The sequence below is a fragment of the Mustelus asterias genome, chromosome 2 (genome assembly GCF_964213995.1).
Source record: "Mustelus asterias chromosome 2, sMusAst1.hap1.1, whole genome shotgun sequence".
NCBI classification, from domain to species: domain Eukaryota; kingdom Metazoa; phylum Chordata; class Chondrichthyes; order Carcharhiniformes; family Triakidae; genus Mustelus; species Mustelus asterias.
Genome location: NC_135802.1, coordinates 61,386,404 through 61,412,090, shown reverse-complemented (window position 1 = coordinate 61,412,090; position 25,687 = coordinate 61,386,404). Strand labels below are relative to the sequence as shown.

At 45.2% G+C, this 25,687-nt stretch overlaps 1 protein-coding gene across 1 annotated transcript in view; it reads right to left on the bottom strand.

The window, feature by feature from the left end:
• The window catches only part of LOC144480803 (E3 ubiquitin-protein ligase HECW1-like), a 391,619-nt gene that overhangs the window by 271,631 nt on the left and 94,301 nt on the right, over positions 1-25,687 (bottom strand). The window contains exon 3 of the mRNA XM_078200410.1: positions 8,346-8,440. Within this exon, the coding sequence (XP_078056536.1) occupies positions 8,346-8,440 (95 nt within the window). The remainder of the gene's footprint in view (positions 1-8,345; positions 8,441-25,687) is intronic.

Here is a 25,687-nt window from a genome sequence, read left to right as displayed (position 1 = left end):
GGGTTGGACCAAGTTGTTAAGTAATTGTTGTTTTGTGCAATCTTTTTTATATCACAGTTGTGGCCAAGGGAGTGCTGGGATGATCTGTAATTGAGGAATAGTAAGGTGAGGGCTATTCAAAAATGGAGATCCGAGGTTTTATTCAAAGGAATTGGGGCTAAACACGCACTCAGGCGGGTGCCCATCTGGAGAATGGATGTGCCTGCTGTCTCCTGCTATCCTCTTCCTCTTCCCGAGGTGCTCTCCAAATCCATGCTAGACAGGGCTGTACCTTCATGATGGCCATTTTGTGGAGGATGCAACACACCACTATAAATCAGGACAGTCACTCCGACAGGTTCAGGAGAGCTTCTACAAAGCGACTGAGACAGCAGAACTGTTGCTTCAACCCCCTAATCACCTCATCAGTGATGTTATGTGAGCTATGCTGCCACGAGGACATGAGTAATGGTTATGCATATCAGAGTTGTGAAAGGAAGTCATCAGCCACTTGAAGAGTGAAAACCCTTGTCGCCCACCATCCACCCTCTGGTTCACTGTGGTGGACCCAGTCCAACGCCGGCATCTCCACATCATGACTACCACTGTGGTGGCCCAAAGGTGGCTGGAGAAGTGCACTGGCCATAAATGTGCAATGCTCCTTAGATACAGGGGAGATTCGAGAGGATTGGAATATTGCAAACCCTTGTTCAAAAAATGGTGCAAGAATTATCCCAGCAACTACAGGCCGCTCAGTTTAAACTTGGTGGTGGGGAAACTTCTAGAGGCAATAATTTAGAACAAAATTAGTAAGCACTTGGACAAACGCAAGTTGGTTAGAGTCATAGCCCACGATTTTCCCAAAAGAAAATGAAGGGAGGAATTCTCCGGGCCCACTGGGGCCACCAGTTCACCCACATCCCCAGTGGGATCTGCACCGGACGGGCTTTCATACAGATCTTCACAAGCGAGGGCCTGGCGTGTTGGACCCTGAGGGTTGAGGAAGCACCACCAAAGCCTCAGCAATGCGAGGCACCCCCCTCCCCTCCACCATGCAGGCATGAGGTTTATGCAACCTGAATGCCCACTTTGCACCTCCCCTCCTCTCTCAGACCCCCACTCAGCCCCCCTTCAGGCCAAACCAAGTGAGGAAGCGATGGCTTAGTGATATTATCGCTAGACTATTAATCCAGAAACTCAGCTAATGTTCTGGGGACCCGGGTTTGAATCCCATCACGGCAGATGGTGGAATTTGAATTTAATAAAAAATATCTGGAATTACGAATCTATGGATGACCATGAAATCATTGTCGATTATCAGAAAAACCCATCTCGTTCACTAATGTCCTTTGGGGAAAGAAATCCGCCATTCTTACCTGGTCTGGCCTACATGCAACTCCAGAGCCGCAGCAATGTAGTTAATTCTCAACTGCCCTCCAAGGATAACTAGGGATGGGCAATAAATGCTGGTCAGCCAGCGAAGCCCATGTCCCACGACATGGCAGTGCCAACAGTGGATTGCCCATGACACCCTGGCACTAACACCTTGGCCTAATGTCTTGATTGGTTGGACTGGCCTCTTCTAGCACTGGCAGACCAGAAAATCACCCCGGCATGGTGATTTCAGGCAGCTCTGTGATCAATTTCTGCATTCCAGCCTGTCAGCTGTGAAAATATTGAAGTGGCCGGGACACTTTAATTTCCATGCTCCCCGGTCACCTGGCAGTTTTAAAAATCATTGCAACACTCCATTCTGCAGCAGAGATTTTCCTTTCTCCCTGCAGAAGCTGCAGGTGTGAACAGGCCCCTTTGAAGTCCTCCGACAGAGAGGAGATGTCAATTTCACCTGGGGGGTGAATTTCACCCCACCCCCCCATGACAACTGGCATGCCCACCCTTCATGCTCCACCTCTTCACAAGCCCCCCCTCATGCTCCACCCATGCACGACCTCCCTGCATTGACCCCCATCAAACCACCACCCCCCCCAGGTCCCACCTCCTTAAAGTAAAGTTAAAGTTTATTTATTAGTCACAAGTAAGGCTTACATTAACACTGCAATGAAGTTACTGTGAAATTCCTTGGAACTGCCCTTGCACACTGGTAGTGCCCAACTGGCACTGCTGTGCCAAATGGGCACTGCCAGGGTGCTAGGTGGACAATACCTGGTGGGAACTGCCCAGCACTGTTCCCGATCACTTGGGGGCTTCAATGGTCTCCAAGCTCCCAGCGTGGTCATCGCACCTGGTCTCTGCTAGTGGAGACCAGTAGTGATTCTCGCTGATCTCGTGCTACGCACGAATATCAGAAGGTTTGGAGAGCTGGGAGAATCTGGCATCGAATGGGCTATGCATTTTTAATTCTACTTAGATATGGCAATTGGCCTCATGCCCACAAAGGGTGCGATTCGGTTTGCACCATTAGAATGGGACTGGTACAATCGCAAACCGTTTGGTGCTTGTTTGCCTCGCACACTATTTTCTAGGATCGGTGTGAAGTGCACCAGGCACGGCGAGGTTGGAAAATCACCCCCATAGAATTTTACAGCACAGAAAGAGGCCCTTTGGCCCCTGTATCTGTGTCGGCCACCAAACACCTATCTACTCTAGTCCCATTTTCCAGCACTTGGTCTGTATCCTTGTATACAATGGCATTTCAGGTGCTCATCTAAATGCTTCTTATATGTTGTGAGGGTTCCCCGCCTCTACCACCGTTTCAGGCAATGAGTTCCAGATTCCCATCATCCTCTGGGTGATAAAGTTATTCCTCAAATCCTCTCTAAATCTCCTGCCCCTTACATTAAAGCTATACCTCCTGCTTATTGATCCCTCTACTACGTTTCTTCCTATCTACCCTACCTATGTCCCTTATAATTTTGTACACCTCAATTAGGTCCCACATCAACCTTTTCTGCTCTGAGGAAAACAATCCCAATCTAACCACTCTCTCCAAAATTGAACTGCTCCAGCCCAGGTCAATCTCCTCTGCACTCTTCCTAGCGCACCCTTCCTATAGTGTGGTGACCAAAACGGTACACAATACTCTAGCTGTGGCCTAACCAGCATTTTATACAGCTCCATCATAACCTCCCTGCTCTTGTATTCAATGCCTCAGTTAATAAAGGCAAGTATCCCATATGCCTTCTTAACCACCTTATCTTCCTGTTCAGCTGCCTTCAGGGATCTTTGGACATGCACCCAAGGTCTCTCTGGTCCTCTGTACTTCCTAGCGTCCTACCATTCATTGTATATTCCCTTGCCTTGTTAGGTCTCCCAAAATACATTACCTCCCACTTTTCAGTGTTAAATTTCATTTGCCACTGTTCTGTCCATCTAACCAGCCTGTCTATATCGTCCAGGAACGTAATGCTTCCCTCCTCACTATTTACCACACCTCCTATGTTCATGTCATCTGCAAACTCATTAATCATTCATTACAAGTTACATTTACATCTAGATCATTAATATACATTACAAACAGCAAGGGATCCAGCACTGATCCCTGTGGTACACCACTGGGCATAGGCTTGCAGTCACAAAAACAACCATCGACTATCACCCTCTGCCTCTTGCCACTTAAGTCAATTTTGGATCCAGTTTGCCAAATTGGCTCCCATGGGCTCTTTCCTTCTTGATCAGTCTCCCATGTGGGACCTTGTCAAAAGCCTCACTGAAGTCCATGTAGACTACATCAACTGCATTGCCCTCATCTACACACCTAGTCACCTCGAAAAATTCAATCAAATTTGTTAGACATGATCTCCCCTTGACAAAGCCATGTTGATTATCCTTAATTTATCCTTGCCTTTCAAAGTGGAGATTAATTCTGTTCCTGAGAATTTTTTTCAATAATTTCCCTACCACTGGCCTGTAAGTAACTGGTTTATCCCTATTTTCCTTGCTGACCTCCAGTCGTCTGGCACCTCTCCTGTGGCCAGAGAGAATTTGAAAATTAGTGTCAGAGTTTCCTCCCACAGCAGCCTAGGATACATCTCATCAGGGCATGGAGATTTATCCCACTTTTAAGCCTTCTGAAACCACTAACACCTCCTCTATCTCAATGCTAACCTATTCAATTATATCACAGTCTCTCTCCCTGCTTTCTATACCTATATCAGCCTTCTCCATAGTGAACACAGATGTAAAATACTCATTTAAAATCTCACCTACTGCTTTCAGCTCCACATAAAATGCTACTTTAGTCCCTAATGGGGCCTACTCTTTCTCTGGTTATCTTCTTGGCCTTAATATACTTATAAAACAACTTGGGATTTTCCAGAAATTAATGCCATACTTTTGTAATAGGTTTCCTGATTTGCTAAAAGCAAAATGCTGTGGATGTAGGAATCCGAAAAATGAGGAATCCCTCATCCGAAGGGTCATCCAGGCTCTAAACGTTGGCTCTATTCTCTCTCAACAGATGCTGTCAGACCTGCTGGGATTTTCCAGCATTTTCTGTTTTTGTTTCTGATTTGCTATGTGTCAAAGAATATTTTTTTAAAAGTTTAACAACAAGTAATAAGTCTCCTTGGAGTTTTTCTTAAAAACTAAAAGCTTCCTTGTGACTCAATGAGTTTATCCAGTAAATAAAACTAGGAAGGCCCCAGATTGATTCCTAGTTTGGATTTGGTTTGCAGCTGGGAGTTGAGGTCTCAGGATCCTGGTATAAAGAGGGGGACAAATCAGCCTGTTACAAATTGCTGATGGCTGTGTCGATTTTGACTTTGTGTAGTGATGTATAACCAGTGATAGCAAGCAGGAAATCTTTTTATATCTCTTTCGAATTTATTGCTACTGACTTCAATGGAAATAAAAATCATGCTGCTGATTCATTACCGTCTATTTTATAATATCACACAATGTACACTTGTGCAGCCATGAGGTGAGGAAACAAATTGAGTTTAACTACAATTCTCAGATAGTGAAAATAATTCAAGGTCTTGCAAATGTGGAGCAATGTGAATAATGGTCATCTGAATCAGTTACCAGGCCCCACCACAAAGAAAGACTTAAAGAAGGGCAGGAAGTAAAAATTGGCAAATAAAATAAAAGGTGTGTTCAGGACGGTTTCCTGACACAGCATGTGGACAAGCCTACAAGAGGAGAGGCTGTACTTGATCTGATACTGACCAATGAGCCTGGACAGGTGTCAGATCTCTCAGTGGGAGAGCATCTTGGGGATAGCGATCATAACTCTATCTCCTTTATGCTTGCATTGGAAAAAGAGAGGATCAGGCAAGCTAGGAAAGCGTTTATATGGAGTAAGGGGAAATTTGAAGACATAAGGCAGCAAATTAGAGGAGTAAATTGGAAGGAGGTATTCTCGGGGAAATCTACTGAAGAGAGGTGGCAGTTTTTCAGGGAATGTCTGTCTAGGGTTCTACAGGACAATGTTCCAAGCAGACAGGGAGGAGTTGGTAGGTTAAAGGAACCGTGGTGCACGAAAGCCGTGCGGGACCTAGTCGAGAAGAAAAGGAAAGCGTAAAAAAGGTTCAGAGAGCTTGGCGAAGATAGGGATCCAGATGAGTATACGGCTTGTAGGAAGGGACTAAAGAAGGAAATTAGGAGAGCCAGAAGGGGTCACGAGAAGGTCTTGGCAAGTAGAATTAAGGAAAACCCTAAGGCATTCTATAAATATGTGAAGAGTAAAAGGATGAGACGTGAAGGAATAGGGCCTAAAAAAGGTGAAGGTGGGAAAATCAGTACGGAACCAGTAGAAATGGCAGAGGTGCTTAATGAGTATTTTGCCTCGGTTTTCACAGAGGAGAAGGACATGGGTGGATGTACTGTGGGCTTGCGGTGGAATGAAAAGATTGAGTATGTGGACTTTAACAAAGAGGTTGTGCTGGAATCTTTGAATGGCATCAAGATAGATAAGTCGCCGGGTCCGGAATGGGATGTACCCCAGGTTACTGTGGGAGGCGAGGGAAGAGATTGCAGAGCCTCTGGCGATGATCTTTGCATCGTCGATGGAGACGGGAGAGGTGCCGGAGGATTGGAGGATTGTGGATGTGGTTCCTATTTTCAAGAAGGGGAATAGGGATAGCCCAGGAAATTACCGACCGGTGAGTCTAACCTCAGTGGTTGGTAAGCTGATGGAGAAGATCATGAGGGACAAGATTTATGAGCATTTAGAGAGGTTTAGTATGCTGAAGAATACTCAGCATGGCTTTGTCAAAGGCAGATCGTGCCTTACGAGCCTGGTGGAGTTCTTCGAAAATGTGACTAAACACATTGACGAAGGGAAAGCGGTGGATGTGGTTTATGTGGATTTTAGCAAGGCGTTCGATAAGGTCCCCCATGCAAGGCTTCTAGAAAAAGTGGGAGGGCATGGGATCCGAGGGGCTGCTGCCCTGTGGATCCAGAACTGGCTTGCCCTAAGGACAGTAAGAAGTTTAACAACACCAGGTTAAAGTCCAACAGGTTTATTTGGTAGCTACCAAATAAACCTGTTGGACTTTAACCTGGTGTTGTTAAACTTCTTACTGTGTTTACCCCAGTCCAACGCCGGCATCTCCACATCTTGCCCTAAGGAGGCAGAGAGTGTGTATAGATGGGTCTTTTTCTAATTGGAGGTCGGTCACCAGTGGTGTGCCCCAGGGATCTGTTCTGGGACCCTTGTTGCTTGTCATTTTCATAAATGACCTGGATGAGGAAGTGGAGGGATGGGTTGGTAAGTTTGCCGACAACACGAAAGTTGGTGGGGTTGTGGATAGTCTGGAGTAATGTCAGAAGTTACAGAGGGACATAGATAGGATGCAAGACTGGGTGGAGAAGTGGCAGATGGACTTCAACCCAGATAAATGCGTAGTGGTCCATTTTGGCAGGTCAAATGGGATGAAGGAGTATAATATAAAGGGAAAGACTCTCAGTACGGTAGAGGATCAGAAGGACCTTGGGGTCTGGGTCCATAGGACTCTAAAATCGGCCCCGCAGGTGGAGGAGGTGGTTAAGAAGGCGTATGGTGTGCTGGCCTTTGTCAATCGAGGGATTGAGTTTAGGAGTCCGGGGATAATGATGCAGCTATATAAGACCCTCGTCAGACCCCACTTGGAGTACTGTGCTCAGTTCTGGTCGCCTCATTACAGGAAGGATGTGGAAAAGATTGAAAGGGTGCAGAGGAGATTTACAAGGATGTTGCCTGGATTGAGCGGTATGCCTTATGAGGATAGGCTGAGGGAGCTCGGTCTTTTCTCCTTGGAAAGACGTAGGATGAGAGGAGACCTAATAGAGGTGTGTAAGATGTTGAGAGGCATAGATCGGGTGGACTCTCAGAGGCTTTTTCCCAGGGTGGAAACGGCTGTTACTAGAGGACGCAGGTTTAAGGTGCTGGAGGGTAGGTACAGGGGACATGTTAGGGGGAAGTTTTTCACACAGAGGGTGGTGGGCGAGTGGAATCGGCTGCCGTCAGTGGTGGTGGAGGCAAACTCAATAGGGTCTTTTAAGAGACTCCTGGATGAGTACATGGGACTTAATAGGATGGAGGGTTATAGGTAGGCCTAAAAGGTAAGGATATGTTCGGCACAACTTGTGGGGCCGAAGGGCCTGTTTTGTGCTGTAGTTTTCTATGTTTCTAAAATCTCTTTAATGAAAAATAATAATCCATTAGCTATCTGAAAAATGAATTTGACATTTCTTTGATCATATTTTAAAATATAAAGCATATATCAGCAAATATAACTCACACTGCCTTACAGGCATGGGGAATATTCAAACCTTTATGTTAGTATAGCATGAAGATGCCCATGCACTTTCATTTATAGTATTTTATAAATGACTGACAGGAATAAGTCCTGAATGGAACCTAATTTTAGGTTAAGGCCCCATCTCTCACACTTTTGTAAACAATAAATTAAATGATAAACAGTGTTGGTAAACATAAGTAGATTTTAAAAGCATCATTAATTTATTGGATCAAATGTGGAGATAAGAGGTGGGATTCTCGGATCTTGTTCGCCCCATCTCTTTTGCCAGTGAGAGCGGAGAAGTTGGCTTTCAGCCAAAACTCCATTCACTGCCAGCCGGGCCGGAGAATCCCAGCCGCGGGCAAGGTCAGAGGTTTCCGACGAAGGTTTCCTTTTATTTCAAAAAGTACTGAAATAATTTGTCTAGACCTGAAATATGGAAAAAAAAGGTGTTTGGAGAGAAGGACAATGCCATAATGGTGTGATTTGCTGCAGTACAGTTACAGCACCATCTGTTGTCTTTCAGTGGCTACACACCGTGGTGAGAAAGAGGACAAATTCTATTTTTATCAATACCTTTAGTCACATCTAAGCTTGCCAGTGCAGCAATGGAAAATTAATGTGAGTGATTACCTAATGACAGCTATATGTAAATATAGTGAAGACAATAGAGTAGGAACTCACAGGAACAGAAGGATTTCTCACACTGATGCTTGGGGTTGTTGCTCGAAGGGCTCCACTGGCTCCATGGTAATACTTAAAGCAGATTTTTGTTTCAGCTGAAAGATAGATTAAGGTCATATTAAAGCTTCAGGAGATCACCATGTGAAATGTTATATTTTGTTCCTCTTGTTTTGCCATCGTGGTTTTTACTAAACAAGAGCTACATTTTGATCAATTATAATTTTATTCTTCACCTGAGATATGTAAAAACAGCTTTTTTTACCAGTCCCCCCCGCCCCCCCCCCCCAACCACTCAAACCTTTTTTTCTAAAACCATGCTGTTTCCTTATGTGGAATGGTTCTACAAACATCAGTCACTTTCTGGTACTTCACCTAAGTAGCCATTATTCACTTCTGAACCTTGACAGCAAACGTCATTGGCGTGTTTGACAGTGCAGGCATCAAAGTCAAGTACAATGTCATTCTCACACAACGTCCAGATATATCCACAACCAGCAAGATCACTAGGTGGCAGTTAGGTGCATGAACCTTGCTAATTGCTGCTCTCTAATCTCCAGCATATTTCAAAGAAGCAACATCAAGCCAAGGACAAAACATCCAAAGATACCCATTGAGCACAAAGGAAGAACAGAGTTCATCTGCAGATGTTTTTGCCTAAATCAATCTTTTCCTGTGACACTGGTTCATTCATTGCCGTCATCCTCTCCCCAGTAGGTTGACTGCTTTGAATCTCTCCCCCTCTGTTTGTCCTCATGACATTAAATTAACCTATTTCTTTTTCAGACCCATTTGCACAAGCATTGAACTTGTTAAGTGACTCCGTGAGATGTGTCTCATCCACATAGAAATAGGCTGCACAATCATAAATGCACAAGTGTAGCACAATACAACACCATGCTTACATTAGCCCACTCAGCATCAGGTCTGAACTTAATCCAGATAAAGAAATTACGAATTAGGACTTTTACGAATTAGGAGGAGGAGTAGACCCCTTGAGCCTGTTTGATTTATCTTAAAAAAAACCTACTGAGAATGCAGTTTATCCTTTTTAATCTTCTAAGGATTGTTCCAGAACCAAGAGATGCTGCTGTATTAGAGGGGGATTTACGAGGGAACAATCCCCTAAGTATGAGTTCCTGGAAAAAAGACACAAATGGAAATGCAATAGTACGGGGAAATAGCCCTTCCTCAACTGATTGGAACGAAGCCCCTCAATTGTTTTCTGCCCTTATTACTTCAAGTTAACTTCTGACCCATGGTAAAATCTCAACATTAAGGATTACGCTAAGCTTTTCACCTGAGGCATACTTACTCAGTATCTGTAGCCTAATTCCCTTCATTCCCAGTGGATCAATTCCATTACATAGACAGTCCTCTGCTACAATCAAGATTAAGCCCACTAGCAGGTATGTAAAATGTGCAGCAAGGAGCGTTCTACTTTCTACACAGATTTGAAAAGATAATTTCTGTGTTTGTACAGTAAAATATTCCTGTTATTTTCTGCTGACAGGATAAAAGTTTTAATTTGAAAGATTACTTTAGCTGTTTTTAATTGAAGTTCCCCCTCCAAGCCAAACACCTTCCTCACTTGGAATTATATCACTATGGCCAGAATTCTCTGGTCTTGTACGACGCACCACTGCTTCCAGTGAGAACAAAGAATTTGGCACTCAGCCAAATCTCCATTCACTGCAGCGGGACCGGAGAATCCCAGCTGCAGATGAGATCAAAGAATTCCGGCTTAAGTCTTTACTGTTGCTGGTTCATAAATGCGGAGCTCCCTTCCTAACAGCACTTCTGGTCTGCCTGCAACAGATGGACAGCAGCAGTTCAAGAAAGCAGCTTGCCGCCATCTTCTCAAAGGCAATTAGTGTTGGGCACCAAAGGTTGACCTTGGGCGGCACGGTGACACGGTGGTTAGCACTGCTGCCTCACCGCGCCAGGGACCCGGGTTCGATTCCTGGCTTGGGTCACTGTCGGTGCGGAGTCTGCATGTTCTCCCCGTGTCTGCGTGGGTTTCCCCCAGATGCACCGGTTTCCTCCCACAGTCCGAAAGACAAGCTGGTCAGGTGTATTGGCCGTGCTAAATTCTCCCTCAGTGAACCCGAACAGGCGCCGGAGTGTGACAACTAGGGGATTTTCACAGTAACTTCATTGTAGTGTTAATGTAACCCTACTTGTGACATTAATAAATAAACTTAAATTTTAAACTGACAACTACATTCCAAGAATGCATTAAAAAAATTCACAAATGTGTGATTGATAACTGTAAAATAATTTACATTCAGTTCAAATTTACATGGGGTGGAATTTTCCTTCCCACTGAAGTTTCCTACTCCGTTACACTACTCAAACCAGCGCAGCGGGGGTGGGAAAATCGCGCCCATAGAGTCCTCCGGAATTTTCTGGCCATTCCCAGCAATAGGATCTTCCGATCCCACCAAAGTCTACGATATCTGAATGGCTCGCAAACCCCCCCTCCCACCACCATCAGCAACCCTCCCCCCACAACAGCAAGGCCAGAAAATCCCAGCCTGTTTTTTCACACTTTTACATTACCAGTACTTCAAAGATGATGAAGCACTGTTGAAGTGTAGATGTTTTAATATGGCTGAATGAAGCTTACTATTTGCACATAACAAACTCCCACAAACTACAGTGAAGTCAATGGTCAGTTAATCTGCTTTTGCTGAGCGATAAATATTGTCCAGGACTCTGCTTTCCACTGAAACAGTGCCACTGGACCTTTGATATCCACCTGGCTGGGCAGATGGGGCTTCAGTTTAATGTCTCATCTGAAAAACAGCACCTCTGACAGTGCAGCACCCCTTCGCAGTATAACCATACCCCAAAAAGTCCATATTTAAATTTCTTCAGTCTATAAAACTTTAAAAACAAACATCTTTGTTAAAGTCAAATTCTATCATAGAACATAGAACATAGAAAAAATACAGCACAAACAGGCCCTTCAGCCCACAAGTTGCACCGGTCATGTCCCTACCTACCAAGGCTTATATATAGGCTTACCTATAACCCTCAATCCTATTAAGTCCCATGTACTCATCCAGAAGTCTCTTAAAAGACCCTATCAAGTTTGCCTCCACCACCACTGACGGCAGCCGATTCCATTCACCCACCACCCTCTGAGTGAAAAACTTACCCCGACATCTCCTCTGTACCTACTCCCCAGCACCTTAAACCTGTGTCCTCTCGTAGCAGCCATTTCAGCCTGGGAAAAAGCCTCCGAGAATCCACCCGGTCTATACCTCTCAACATCTTGTACACCTCTATCAGGTCACCTCTCATCCTTCGTCTCTCCAAGGAGAAAAGACCAAGCTCCCTCAGCCTATCCTCATAAGGCATGCCAAACAATCCAGGCAGCATCCTTGTAAATCTTCTCTGCACCCTTTCAATCATTTCCACATCCCTCCTGTAATGAGGCGACCAGAACTGAGCACAGTACTCCAAGTGGGGTCTGACGAGGGTCTTATAAAGCTGCAACATGATCTCCCAACTCCTAAACTCAATTCCTCGATTGATGAAGGCCAGCACACCATACGCCTTCTTAACCACCTCCTCTACCTGCGAGGCCGATTTAAGAGTCCTATGGAACTGGACCCCAAGGTCCTTCTGATCCTCTACACTGCTAAGAGTCTTACCCTTGATATTATACTCCTTCATCCCATTTGACCTACCAAAATGGACCACTACACATTTATCCAGGTTGAAGTCCATTTGCCACTTCTCCGCCCAGTCTTGCATCCTATCTATGTCACGCTGCAGCTTCTGACATCCCTCCGACCTATCCACAACACCACCAACCTTCGTATCGTCGGCAAACTTACCAACCCATCCCTCCACTTCCTCAACCAGGTCATTTATGAAAATGACAAACAGCAAGGGTCCCAGAACAGATCCCTGGGGCACTCCACTGGTGACCGACCTCCATTCAGAAAAAGACCTATCTACAACCACTCTCTGCCTTCTGCAGGCAAGCCAGTTCTGAATCCACAAGGCAACAGCCCTTGGATCCCATGCCCTCTCACTTTCTCGAGAAGTCTTGCATGGGGGACCTTATCGAACGCCTTGCTGAAGTCCATGTAAACCACATCTACCGCTTTTCCTTCGTCAATGTGTTTAGTCACATTTTCAAAGAACTCCACCAGGCTCGTAAGGCACGATTTGCCTTTGACAAAGCCGTGCTGACTACTTTTGAGCATACTAAACTTCTCTAAATGCTCATAAATCCTGTCCCTCAGGATCTTCTCCATCAACTTACCAACCACTGAGGTTAGACTCACCGGTCGGTAATTTCCTGGGCTATCCCTATTCCCTTTCTTGAAAATAGGAACCACATCCGCAATCCTCCAATCCTCCGGAACCTCTCCCGTCTCCAACGACGACGCAAAGATCATCGCCAAAGGCTCTGCAATCTCTTCCCTCGCCTTCCACAGTGATCTGGGGTACATCCCATCCGGTCCCGGTGACTTATCTATCTTGATGCTATTCAAAATTTCCAACACACCCTCTTTCTTAATGTCCACATACTCAATCTTTTCAGTCCACCTCAATCCTGTAGTACAACCATCCAGGTCTTTTTCCACCGTGAATACCGAGGTAAAATATTCATTAGGCAGCTCTGCTATTTCTTGCTGTTCTGTACAGACTTTCTCACCTTCACCTTTTATAGGTCCTATTCCTTCACATCTCATCCTTTTACTCTTCACATATTTATAGAACACCTTAGGGTTCTCCTTAATCTTACCTACCAAGGCCTCTCGTGACCTCTTCTGGCTCTCCTAATTTCTTTCTTAAGTCCCTTCCTACAAGTCGTATACTCATCTAGATCCCTATCATCGCCTAGCTCTCTGAACCTTTTGTACGCTTTCCTTTTCTTTCTCACTAGGTTCAGCGCAGCTTTCGTGCATCACGGTTCCCGCAACTTACCAACACCTCCCTGTCTCATCGGAACGTTGTCATGCAGAACTCCAGACAAACATTCCTCGAAAATCTGCCGCCTTACTTTAGTACTTTTTCTCGAGAATGTCTCCTTCCAATTTACGCCTCTAATCTCCTGCCTGATGGCTTCATATTTCCCCTTACTCCAAATAAACACTTTCCTAGCTTGCCTGATCCTAACTCTTTCCAATGCTAGTGTAAAGGAGATAGAGTTATGATCACTATCCCCAAGATGCTCCCCCACTGAGAGATCCGACACCTGTCCAGGCTCATTAGCCAGTACCAGATCGAGTACAGTCTCTCCTCTTGTAGGTTTATCCACATGCTGTGTCAGGAAACCCTCCTGAACACACCTAACAAACTCCTCCCCATCCAAACCCCTTACCTTAGGGATATTCCAATCGATGTTTGGGAAATTAAAGTCTCCCATCACGACAACCCTGTTATTACTACATCTCTCCAGGATCTGTTTCCCTATCTGCTCCTCAACATCCCTGTTACTATTGGGCGGCCTGTAGAAAACACCCAGCAAAGTTATCAACCCCTTCCCGCTCCGAACTTCCACCCACAGAGACTCCGTAGACAATCCCTCCACGGCTTCCACCTTCTCTCCAGCTGTGACACTATCCCTGATCAGCAGTGCCACTCCCCCCCCCCCTCTTTTGCCTCCCTCTCTGTCATTTCTGAAACATCTGAAACCCGGCACCTGAAGTATCCAGTCCTGTCCCTGTCCCCAAGTCTCTGTAATGGCCACCACATCACACTTCCAAGCATTGATCCACACTCTAAGCTCATCCACTTTATTCACTACACTCCTGGCGTTAAAATAGACACATCCCAAACCTTTGGTCTGAGCTCTCCCCTTCTCCATCACCCGTCTATTCTCCCTCTTACACTGTGTACAATCCTTCTCTATTTGCGGGCTAACCTCCTCGCTCTCAGTCACCTCATCACGATTCCCTCCCCCCAACCTTTCTAGTTTAAAGTCTCCCCAGTAACCTTAGCCAACCTTCCTGCCAGGATATTGGTGCCCCTGGGATTCAAGTGCCACCCGTCCTTTTTGTACAGGTCACACCTTCCCCTAAAGAGGTCCCAATGATCCAGGAACCTGAATCCCTGCCCCCGCTCCAGTCCCTCAGCCACGCATTCATCCTCCACCTCACTCCATTCCTGCTCTCACTTTCCCGTGGCACAGGCAGCAATCCTGAGATTACTACCTTTGTGTTCCTCCTTCCCAACTGTCTACCTAACTCCCTATACTCTCTTTTCATGATCCCTTCCGTCTTCCTACCTATGTCAGCGGTACCGATATGTACCACGACCTCTGGCTCCTCTCCCTCCCATCTCAGGATATCTGGGACACGATCAGAGACATCCCGGATCCCGGCAACAGGGAGTCAGACCACCATCCGAGACTCCCGTCTGCCTCCGCAAAAACGCCTGTCCGACCCCCTTACTGTTGAGTCCCCGATTAATACTGCCTTCCTCCTCCTTTCCTTAGCCCTCTGATAATTGGTTAATTGATCAGTAATTTATAGCAATTATTGATCAGTTAATTTATAGTAATTTATAGTAATTATTGATCAGTTAATTTATAGTAATTATCATTGATAATTACTATAATAATAGAATTGCTGTCACAGCCAGTGTTTTCCCGATCTGCTTTCAATCTTGCTGCAGTCCAAAATCATATATTTTTTCAATGGAACTTGCACTGTGCAATCTATTCCACAGAATTCTGTCATCGAATTCCATTCAATCTCCACCAGTGTGGCAGGAATGAACTCTAAACTGGCACTGAGGAAAAACATCGAAGGGCGACTCCCAAGCACAGCATCAAAGTGCCTTAGACAGCGTGAAGATTCGACATATCTTGCCTTTCAAAAAAAAATCTCACATTGACATGGGCCCAGAAATTTGCTCGCTCCACATCTGCTTCGCAGATATCAGGTACCTCAGCGTCCAATACGGTGGGCAGCATCCATGTGATATTCTGTCTTGGAAGTGCGCCACCCCCACAATTTAAAGGCTCTAGTATTGGTGTCCAGGACTGGCACCTGAACAGGTTTGAAGCTGCTTTGCATATAGAAATGGGGGTGATAAACTAATACTAGTTTGAAGACCCTGCCTGAAACTGGGATGCCCTGAACACAGCTGGTGCCAGGGCTGCTGGTATTCAGAATTACATGGGTCCCATGCAAACTAACCAGTGATCCTTGGGTGAGATTTAAAAAAACATATAATGATCTGAATGTGGAACCAGGAGGATGAGGAATGTGTCTCCTGTTTCCATGCAGTCACATTAAACATTGGCTGGTCACGCCATCTTCCTGCTCAATTGCTCATCTCCTGATTGTCCTCCCTCCCAATCATCAACTCAGGAGCGACCAGGAATGCTGCTGCCTCCGGCTTTGCCCTAATGAAACCATCAAGCCATCTCCGGATGCCTATTTGACACCCGCAGCTCTCCGCCGATGTACTGGTGAATCCCTTTGCCCACTTTCTGTTGAGCTCGGTTTCTGGTGTCTGTTCCCAGCACATTGCCTATTTTCAGCATCTTTTGAGGTTGCATAAAGAATGTAAAGTAAAAATACATCAGGGGAAGGGGGGGAATTTCCGCCCCTTTTTTCAGCAGGCAGGAATGCAGAAGCGGGCAGAAAATCCAGCAGGGATCTCACAAAGGCTTTTACACCGGTGGGATTCCCATTGAGATTGTCCCCATCTCCCACCAATGATGAAATGTGGTTCCTGTTATGAAAAGTTGGGAACACCATTCGCATGCATTTATATCGACTTCCCTGCTGTATCATCCCCCCCACGTAGGGAATTCACCCCTCGCCTCACTGGTGTCATATCATACCGGTGGGGTTTACAATAGGTTTTGTTGGACAGGGAAGTGACAAACAGAACCCACCGTGAGCATACAGGTAGGTACAGCCCCCGGGGGTGGGGGGTGGCGGGGGGGGGGGGGGGGGGGGGTGGAGAGGGTCATGCCAGGGCAGTATGCGGGCAGTGTCTGGGTGGTGCAGGACAGGGGTTTCAATTGGGAGGTTCAGGGTGGGGAGGATCCCAAGGCATCCCACAACCATGGGGGAAGGGTTCTATTTTTTATTTTATGTTATTTTAGATCTTTAGGCTGCTGGCAGGGTGGGCTCAGTCAGAGCTCGCCCACCAGTGTGACGTCGTGGGACCCACCTCTTTTATTCCTTTGACTTAAGTGTCCAACATATGGCTGGAAAAGCTACACCCTTGCTTTTCGCACCTGAGTTGACACTTAGTCAACAAATGAAAAAGTTCCACACATCATCATTTTCCTTAGAGGCCAGAGCTAAGAAAAAAAACACACACCCAAGCTGTCAACAGAGTTGGGCAAAATGCCTGGAAGAAATTCTCTGATCCCAGGAAAGTTGCTAAGTTGAATACTGCACACACACTTTGATTCCTGCCAGAATGTTGCTTCACAGTGCACCTTAGCATGTCTTTCATCTTCCAGGGAACTCTGCATTGCTGGTAGACAAGGTGTTTGCACTATGGCCCCTGAAATGCGATGCATACTGGGCTTGGATTACACACTATCTTCTCTCATGGTTGCTGGAGCTGTGTATATGTGCCTGTTCCATTTGGTTTCAAGAGAAGGATGAACATGATTAGCCAGTATCTGAAGCTGTGACCATGCAAACTAGGACATAGAAACAGGAACAGACCTATCAGCCCCTTGAGCCTGTTCCACTATTCAATGACACCCTGGCTAATCTTATCATAATTTTATCGACCTGTTTTAATTTCCAAACCTTTGGGCAAATCCCACATCGAAGAAAAATCTATCACTCACAGCTTTTAAATTTTCAATTGACCCTCCATTCCTTGTGAGAGGGTTTTTGAAATTCCTGGCCTGGAAGGAACCGTAATGCTCCAGATTTGTGCCCATCGGGACTGTGTGCTTGACAGGCTTGGAAGTAGATACAAAATATGATTCCGGCCGTGATCAGACCCTGAACATGATTTCCCAATTAACGGGCAGCCAGCTTGTACCACACGCTGAGAAAGGCTCAGCGCTGCCAAGGAGGCTGGGAAAAGGGCACCAAGAAAAGGGAGGATGCAGAATGGTGCTTCTAATGAGCTCTCTCAAGACGGACAGCTGCTGTGGAGCTGCCTCAGGGAAATGCAGACCTCGACAAATTAAATGTGCTGAAAAAAGGCAGCAAAATGTGTCTAGGCAGCACCTTCAAACACCTGACAGCAGAACTCAGAGAAAACCTCAGGCCCCAGACATATTTTTAAATTTTACTTCAGCCCTGAAATTTTTTCCTATCCTGGATCGAGGTTGCAGCTAAAACGAGAAGGCCACCTGGCAAATTGGCCTGCCCGCCAACCATAAAAGTAGATGGGCTTTGGGAAATCACTTTTAATTAACTCCTTCACAGGCTTCATTACCACTTAATTGTCAGTGGGCACCCACATGTGAATCATGGAGTCATAGAATCCCTACAGTGCAGATGGAGGCCATTCAGCCCATCGTGTCTGCACCCACTTTGTAAAAGAGCACTCCACCCAGGCCGTAACTCCGCGTACTTACCCCACTAATTCCACTAAACTACCCATCTTGGGACACTAAGGGAAAATTTTAGCAAGGCCAATACACCTAACCTGCACATCTTTGGACTGTGGGAGGAAACCGGAGCACTCGGAAGAAACCCACACAGACACGGGGAGAACCTACAAATTTCACACAGTCACCAAAGGCTGGAATCGAACCCGGGTCCCCGGCCCTGAATCGGATCGTGCCTGTTGACAATTAAGTGGGCAATTAGGCCCATATTGCGTGAGTGCGCAATGGCGTCAGGATGAAGGCCTGACATCTTCCCACACAATTTCATGTGCTTCTGGGTCATGCAAGCATCCGCTTGAGCCACATAAAATTCTGGCCTTAAAGTTGGAAAATGAGAACTGGGCAGCTTTCCCAAAGTCAACAGTGAGCTTCCTTCTTTGCTTTTCATGGCTTTTAACTTTATTAGTTTACTTACAGACATTATTGTACTGCAGCAGAGCAAATTACACTGTTATTCTTCTGCTCCCCTCAGTGCCCAACTAGATTGGGTCATTGATTCCAATGAGTCATTTCAGTCAAGTGTCTCATTTCAGACTGCACCATGTTCAGCCATCAGCAAAGTTCCTTCTACAACAGGGGGTCAATTAGTAAATCAGCATGAGGCAATGCTTGGCAAAGTAGAAGGCATGAACGAAGAAGCGCAAGTACAGAGCAAAAACCATGAACTGCTGAACCCAGTGCCTCATTTCTCACAAGGCTTGCTCACAAACTTACATTAGTAATTCAGCTGTGATTTGAGATTACTCCAAGCAGCTTGCATAGTTTAGGAGATTCCACGACTCACAGTTGCATATTGTTGCATGGCTGCTTGATCAAACTGCAGAACACCAGATGAAAGAGCGTCCTATCTGAAACTATATGCTCCCTAACGCTTTGTTTGGATAGCTACCCTTTGTATATGGGTCTGCAATATCACTAGAGAATGTAACGCACCAATAAGACACCTTTTGGATTGTTAAAATTGAACATGGCTTTATGTTCATTTGATGCAAAGATTAATTGGAAATATCAAGCTGCTAAGGAACTATCAAAGCACCGGCCAGCTGTCAAAGAACTGTCTAGCTGTCAAAGAACTGTCAAATTGTATTAGGTGAGTTGGCATGGAGAGGGTAGGGCAAAGGGGATACATGGGTTGGCATGAGTTGTTACTAAGTTGGCATAGGGTGTACAAAGGGCCATGGGCATGTGGGGGCATAGGGGATATGAGGGGGTCATTGGGGGGGGTAGAGGGGTTTGGATTGGCATAATGGTTACAGAGGCCCATTAGGGGTGCGTAGATGGGCATGGTTGGCGTAAATTTGGACTGTAATTTTCCTATGGATGTATTGTTGAATATAATGATGCACGATTTTCTTATAGCTATGTACGGACTGGTCCTAACTCTGTGTCTATAATTTGAACTCAAATGTTAGGCATGTTCCTTCAGAACCTCGCTTTCATAGAATCATAGAATCCCTACAGTGCAGAGGTAGGCCATTCGGCCCATCAACTCTGCTCCAACCACAATCCCACCCAGGCTCTATTCCTGTAACCCCACTTGTTTAGCCTGCTAATCCCCCAACACTAGGGTCAATGTAGCATGGCCAATAAACCTAGCCCGCACATCTTTGGACTGTGGGAGGAAACTGGAGCACTTTCCATCTTCAAAGCCTACAGTTACTGACCGAAGACCAGAGGCACATCCAACACAGTACAAAACATCTCTGGAAAAACAAACCATGTTGAAAGATGTTGCGAGTTTAGTTTGTGTCAATCACACAAATACAGAAACTTCATGTCATTCATTGCTTGTCAATGGTGAAGCAGACAGCTATATGGCATTTTTGCAAAGCTAACAGCGGAGCAAAGCAACTTGAACAGCAACCTTTGGATTTCCAAGTTTTACAGCATTCCTGCCGTAAATTAATGACAATACCATTATCCTATGTGTTATTTTGACTGCCGAATATTTGCAGTCTTGGACTTTAACCAACTTATTGAAAATGAGGTATTCCTTTTCATTCAAAAGGGTCTGTTCTTAATCAGTGTTTTCTTCCTAAACTGATTAAATATGTGGTTCATCTTTCTACACACAAAGGGACCAAATCTGACTATGACTAGACCTAATATTAATTTATCTAGTTTTCAAAACGCAATTTAGATATTCATAATAAATATGCATAACAATCCCTACCTATAGCAGGCTTGGGATATAACGAAGCAATAAATGTTGGTGTACTGAAAAAAAAAGCATTTTTCAACATGTCACTGTGGCATCCTCAGCTAATCCCTGTTAATACACTGGTTATCAGCTCATGATAATCCTAGTGGTTCGGATTTGGAGATGACTATACAATGAATCAACATGTTTCTGGACTGCTCTCACTCCACTATTGTAATATGCAAGAAGCGTGATGAAAGTCCTTTTTTACACAAGCAAGCAGGATTTCCATTGCACTTCTGATGAAGTTAGGGAGCTGGATCAGGAGCAGCTCTTGACACCAGTAGATCTAGTATGGATTCCATCTGAGGGAACTAAGAGTAGCTGAGAGTTCAGTATTAACTAGAACATGGTCGGTTTCATGTTCCAATTGGTTCCCTGTTCCCTATGCCAGTGAGGAACACCTTAGAATTGGGCTGAATGGTGGCACAGTGGTTAGCACTGCTGCCTCACAGCACCAGGGACCCGGGTTCGATTGCCGGTTTGGGTCGCTTTCTGTGTGTAATCTGCACGTTCCCCCCGTGTCTGTGTGGGTTTCCTCCAGGTGCTCCGGTTTCCTCCCACATTCCGAAAGACGTGCTGGTTAAGTGCATTGGCCATGCTAAATTCTCCCTCAGTGTACCCGAACAGGCACCGGAGTGTGACGACTGGGGGATTCTCACAGTAACTTCACTGCAGTGTTAATGTAAGCCTACTTGTGACACTGACAAATAAACTTTCGAATATGCATTGAAACTTTATTGATGATTTTCATGATATTATATTTTGCTTGATTGAACACTTATGAATGTGGTTCTCCTCTGCTTGTTGTTCAATTGGTCAGTCAAATATACTCACCTTTAAATTTCCATAAATTCATTGTTCCCTTTAAAATTTAGTTGCTGTCTTCAACCTGCAAATCAGTGCACAGACCCTGTAAAGATTATTTTGTGCGGCCACACATATGCATTATTCATCACAGAGCAAAACCTGAGCACTACCTCTCAAGCTGCTGCATGGCTGTTGGTAGAATCATGGTAGCATACAGTGCAGAAGAGGCCCTTCGGCCCATTGAGTCTGCACCGAACGCAACTTACCGGAAACATTAGTGATGTCCTTTTATCCACAAAGAATGGCGTAATCAGTGTTTTATTGTTCCTGGGTAGGCCCTGCTTATATGACAAATCAAAAAAAAACCTTGGGCCTATGAAGTTTAACAGAAAATAAATGAAATAACAGCTCTTGTAGGGGGGAAGGGGAGTTCTGTCACAGAGTGATTCAGCAGATACTGATGAGAAATAGTCACAGTATTTCATTATAGAGCACAGAATAAACGCTACACAACTAAGCTGAAGTTTTTGTTCTAACTGCCTTCAATGTTTAATTATTTCAGCACAACTTAAAATGGGCTAGAGTAAACCTAGAGCCAACTGATACACCAAAATGTTTAATTCTAAAATAAACTGAATATAGCGTAAGGAAAAGTGAGATCGATAGTGTATATTCCTTGTAACAAAGATGTTCAGAAGCCAGGTATATAATCTGTATCTAGAATAAACTATAAAGTTGAAAATACAACCCTGCACATTGCTGTGTCGGTACAGTGTCCACCTGTGACATTGCCAGGTAATGCGAGGTCAGTTCACTTGTTTAATTTTCTGCCATTTTTGGGGGTATTACTTAGGGGAGCACCAGGGTTAGAATCTTAGCAGGCAGAGATCGGTGAAAGGCCTATTGTAGGCCGGGCAATTTGTTTCGGTGTGTGCGATGGCCTCCAGGAGAGGATGTGGGAGGTAAGAGTAAATGGAGAGTTTTTTAAAAATGTAACCTGGCCTCCTTTTCAGTTTGAAACAGACATACTGTCACTAGCTTGCTGCTCAGACACTCCATTATCAGGTAGCCTAATTCAAGCGAAAATCGGTAGCCTAACAAGTTTCAAGCATGGCTTGTGCAAAACTATGTAGGCCAGTTTGCACGGATTGGAGATTTCCTTTCCGTATCCCAATGTGTTGTGCTTTTCCCCTCTTGTGTCTCCTCTAGTCTATGCAACCAGCATCTTTTTCAGTGATACAATAGCTGGGATTTTGGGGTTGTAATGACAACAAAAATGTTAGCATTCACCGCCGTTATTCTTGTGAAACTGACAGCAACCTCTGGCACAAAAACAAAAACAGAAAATGTTGAAAAATCTCAGCAGGTCTGATAGCATCTGTGGAGAGAGAAGGGAGCGAAGGTAGCTCGAAACGTTGGCTCTATGCTCTCTCCAGAGATGTTGTCAGGCCGACTGAGATTTTCCAGCATTTTCTGGTTTTGTTTCAGATTGCAGCATTCGCAGTATTTTGCCTCTGGCACCCGCACAGTGTATAGTTAAGTGCGGAAATCCAGATGTTGCTGACAGTAATTCCCAGCTCCTCCACAGAGTGCACTGTTGAACTCCTTGCAGATGGACATCGCAAATTTGAGGAGAACTTCTTTTTATGCTACCAGTTGCACTTTAAATACCCTTGACAAAGTTACACTTTGTTGAATGAGGTGTAAATGGGTTTTTAACAGCATATTAAGTCACAATTCTTGTTGATCAGCATCTCTGGCCCTGAAAAATTAAGTTTATATTTGTGGAATGTCAAATTCCTTTATTCCATGCTAAAAAGTCCATAGATTTTTAAAATTAGATAAATTAATTCTTAAGTTTGTTTATGATTTTTCAGCTTTTCCTTCAATTCCATCTTTTTGTCCCAATTTTAATTCTGCTATCCGTATCTGAATAATAATATAGATTTGTTGGTGCTTTGGCAAACTATCAAGCTTTGCTCATTTGCTCTGTTGGTCTGAGGCTGCATAGACCCAGCCAGAGATCTTCCCTCAGATATTAGGGACTGGACTATATGCTCCCCCACAAATAGCTTTTAAGTTGGAAGGGCACATATACTAGTGGGCATTTTGCCTGGCACTTACTTGCCCACCCTGTCGAACCACAACTAAACCTGCATGCAATCTATTATTTTGGCTCCCAGTGTTAAATGGCTGTTAGGCAGCTATTAGGATTGTGCGTGGGCTCCCCCTGACTATTTAGCTGGAGGGGGGGTTGGGGTTGGACCTAGGATGCCATTAAATCCAGCCCAAAGAATTAAATTCCTTATTATTCTCTCCCGCAGTTTCCTGTCATAGTTGGGTTTTTGGGGTCGGACAGAGAGAGGACATGTCCCCGTTCCTTTGTGCTCTGCCACTTTTCTTTCGGCTCACGTCCAACCCTTGTTGCCCCCCGAGATGTCTTGCCCTTATATTCTGGCTTGTTGTCTTCTTGTCTCCCGAGCCTTTTCCTTTTTTCACATATTATTACTCCTGTTAGTTTTTTCTTGTGTGGGGTGGAGGGAAAAAGAAAATCAGGGTGATGGTCTGGTTCTACCGTATTTTAGGTGGTTGGGGGGAGGTGGTTGTTGAGGTGGTGTGTGCTAGGGGGAGGGGATTGTTAGGTTGGGGGTTTATGTGTTTCTGGGGGTTGGGGTGGCTGTCAAGGTAGTGTGTGTGTGTTGGAGAGTGTTTTTGGGGGGTTTCCTGGCTGGGGAGGTTTTGTGTCTGTTGCTGAGTCAGACGTCGGTTTTTTCGGGGAGGTAGCAGATGGGCTACTGGGGGGAGATCAGGCAGTGGGGGGAAAAGTCCTGGGGGTTTCCTGGTAAGGATGATGGTGGGTAGATTGTGAGTTGAAGGGTGGTTTGTTGTCTTCCCATGTCTTGGCACTTTTGCCTCCCGTGTGTGTCTGTTAGGGTTTGTGGGGTGGGGGGGAGCCTCCGGAACTGGTGGGATGTTTTATGTTGTGGTGGGCAGGATGGTGTGGTGTGGATTCGGGTAGTATGTATCGGATTGGTGTGGGGGCACTAGCTGGTGGAGCGAGGGGGTGTAGGGACATCGATTATCAGGATGGTTTATGAGTTTGGCATGAGGCAAGAACTTTTGTTGGCAGCACAAAGATGACTTCTTTGACCATTTACTCATTTCTTTATTTATTTATTAATTAGCGTCCCAAGTAGGCTTACATTAAAATGTAATGAAGTTAGTGTGGAAGGGAGAATTTATCATGGCCAACCCACCTAACCTACACATCTTTGGAGGGTGGGAGGAAACCAGAGCACCCGGAGAAAGCCCACGCAGACACGTGGAGAATGTGCAGACTCCGCACAGGTAGTGGTCCACGTCGGGGATCCAGCCCAGGGTCCCTGGCGCTGTGAGGCAGCAGTGCTAACTACTGAGCCACCCTGCCGGCCCATAAATGAATGATTTCACATTTATTATATTATTTTAAAGTGATCCAGGGGGATTAGTTGTTGCCCTTCTTAGGAGAGTTTCTTTTGTCAGTGATGGTAAGTTACCCTCTGTTCAGGGTTCTTTCCATTGCTCAAGGTGATTCAGGGAGTATAGACATTTGTATTTTTAAGGGAGAGTCCTTTTATTAGTTGTGGCGACCTATCCTGTGTCCAGATTTCTTCTATTCTTTCCAGTGATCGAATACTTAAAGATTTGTATTTTTCCTAACCCTGCCTGTGGATTGTACAGAGTCGCCATGTGGCCAGTGTGTCCTCCATTTTACATCTTGCTTGAAAAGTTACAGATTTACATTTTTGTTTAAGGAGTTTAGACTTCTCCGAGTGGATTATATTGACCGTTCTAATAGGTTCCCATGTATTTCGGATTACCCCGTTGATTAAAGTGAACCTATATCAATCCGCGCACCGTGCCTAGGACAACGTCCGAGAGTCTTTATTTTTGTGTGCATGTAGGAGATTCACTCACCTTAGGGCTGCTGAAGGTCGAGACCAGGTCCGGTTGAGGTTCATTTTGCTGCCATTTGTTCCATGTCCGGGGCTGGCTGTGGATAGTGTCTGCCCATTCTTGCCTTTCCTCTCCAGTAGAGTCCCAACTCGGGTTTAATATTGCTTATTTAGCTTGCATCCCGACTGGTTTCGCTGCTTCCTTGCGCTTTATCAAGGGAAGAGTTGATCTCACTGTACTGTGCTTTGTGTCCTTTTTGTGGTCCTTTTCGGATCCTGTTTTCTCCAGCGGTTTTGGGGTAAGTGTTCTGTACTCAGCTCCTGTTCTTTGCTACCTCTGTGGGTAAAAGAAGTTCCCTCTCTGTACCTGTCCTGTATATCGGCTTAAATCCCGCTCCAAGTGTTATATGGCTGTGGAGAAGCCATTGGGATTGTGGGTGGGCTCCCTCTGGCTATTTAGCTGGGGGGGGGGGGGGGGGTGGTTGGACCTCGGATGCCATTAAATCCAACTCAAAGAGTTAAATTCCTTATTATTCTCTCTTGCAGTTAAACAAAGAACCCTCATCAGTTGAGCCCAAAAAGACCGCTGATTGCTTAGCAAGCAGAAAGGCACACAGCAATGATGGGATTTCAGCTGAACTGCTCAAGCAAGGAAAGTTCGATCTACTGTCATACCTTCATGGCCTTTTCTTTCTCAGCTGATTCGATTTATTATTGTCACATGTATTAGTATACAGTGAAAAGTATTGTTGCTTGCACGCTATACAGACAAAGCATACCGTTCATAGAGAAGGAAACGAGAGTGCAGAATGTAGTGTTACAGTCATAG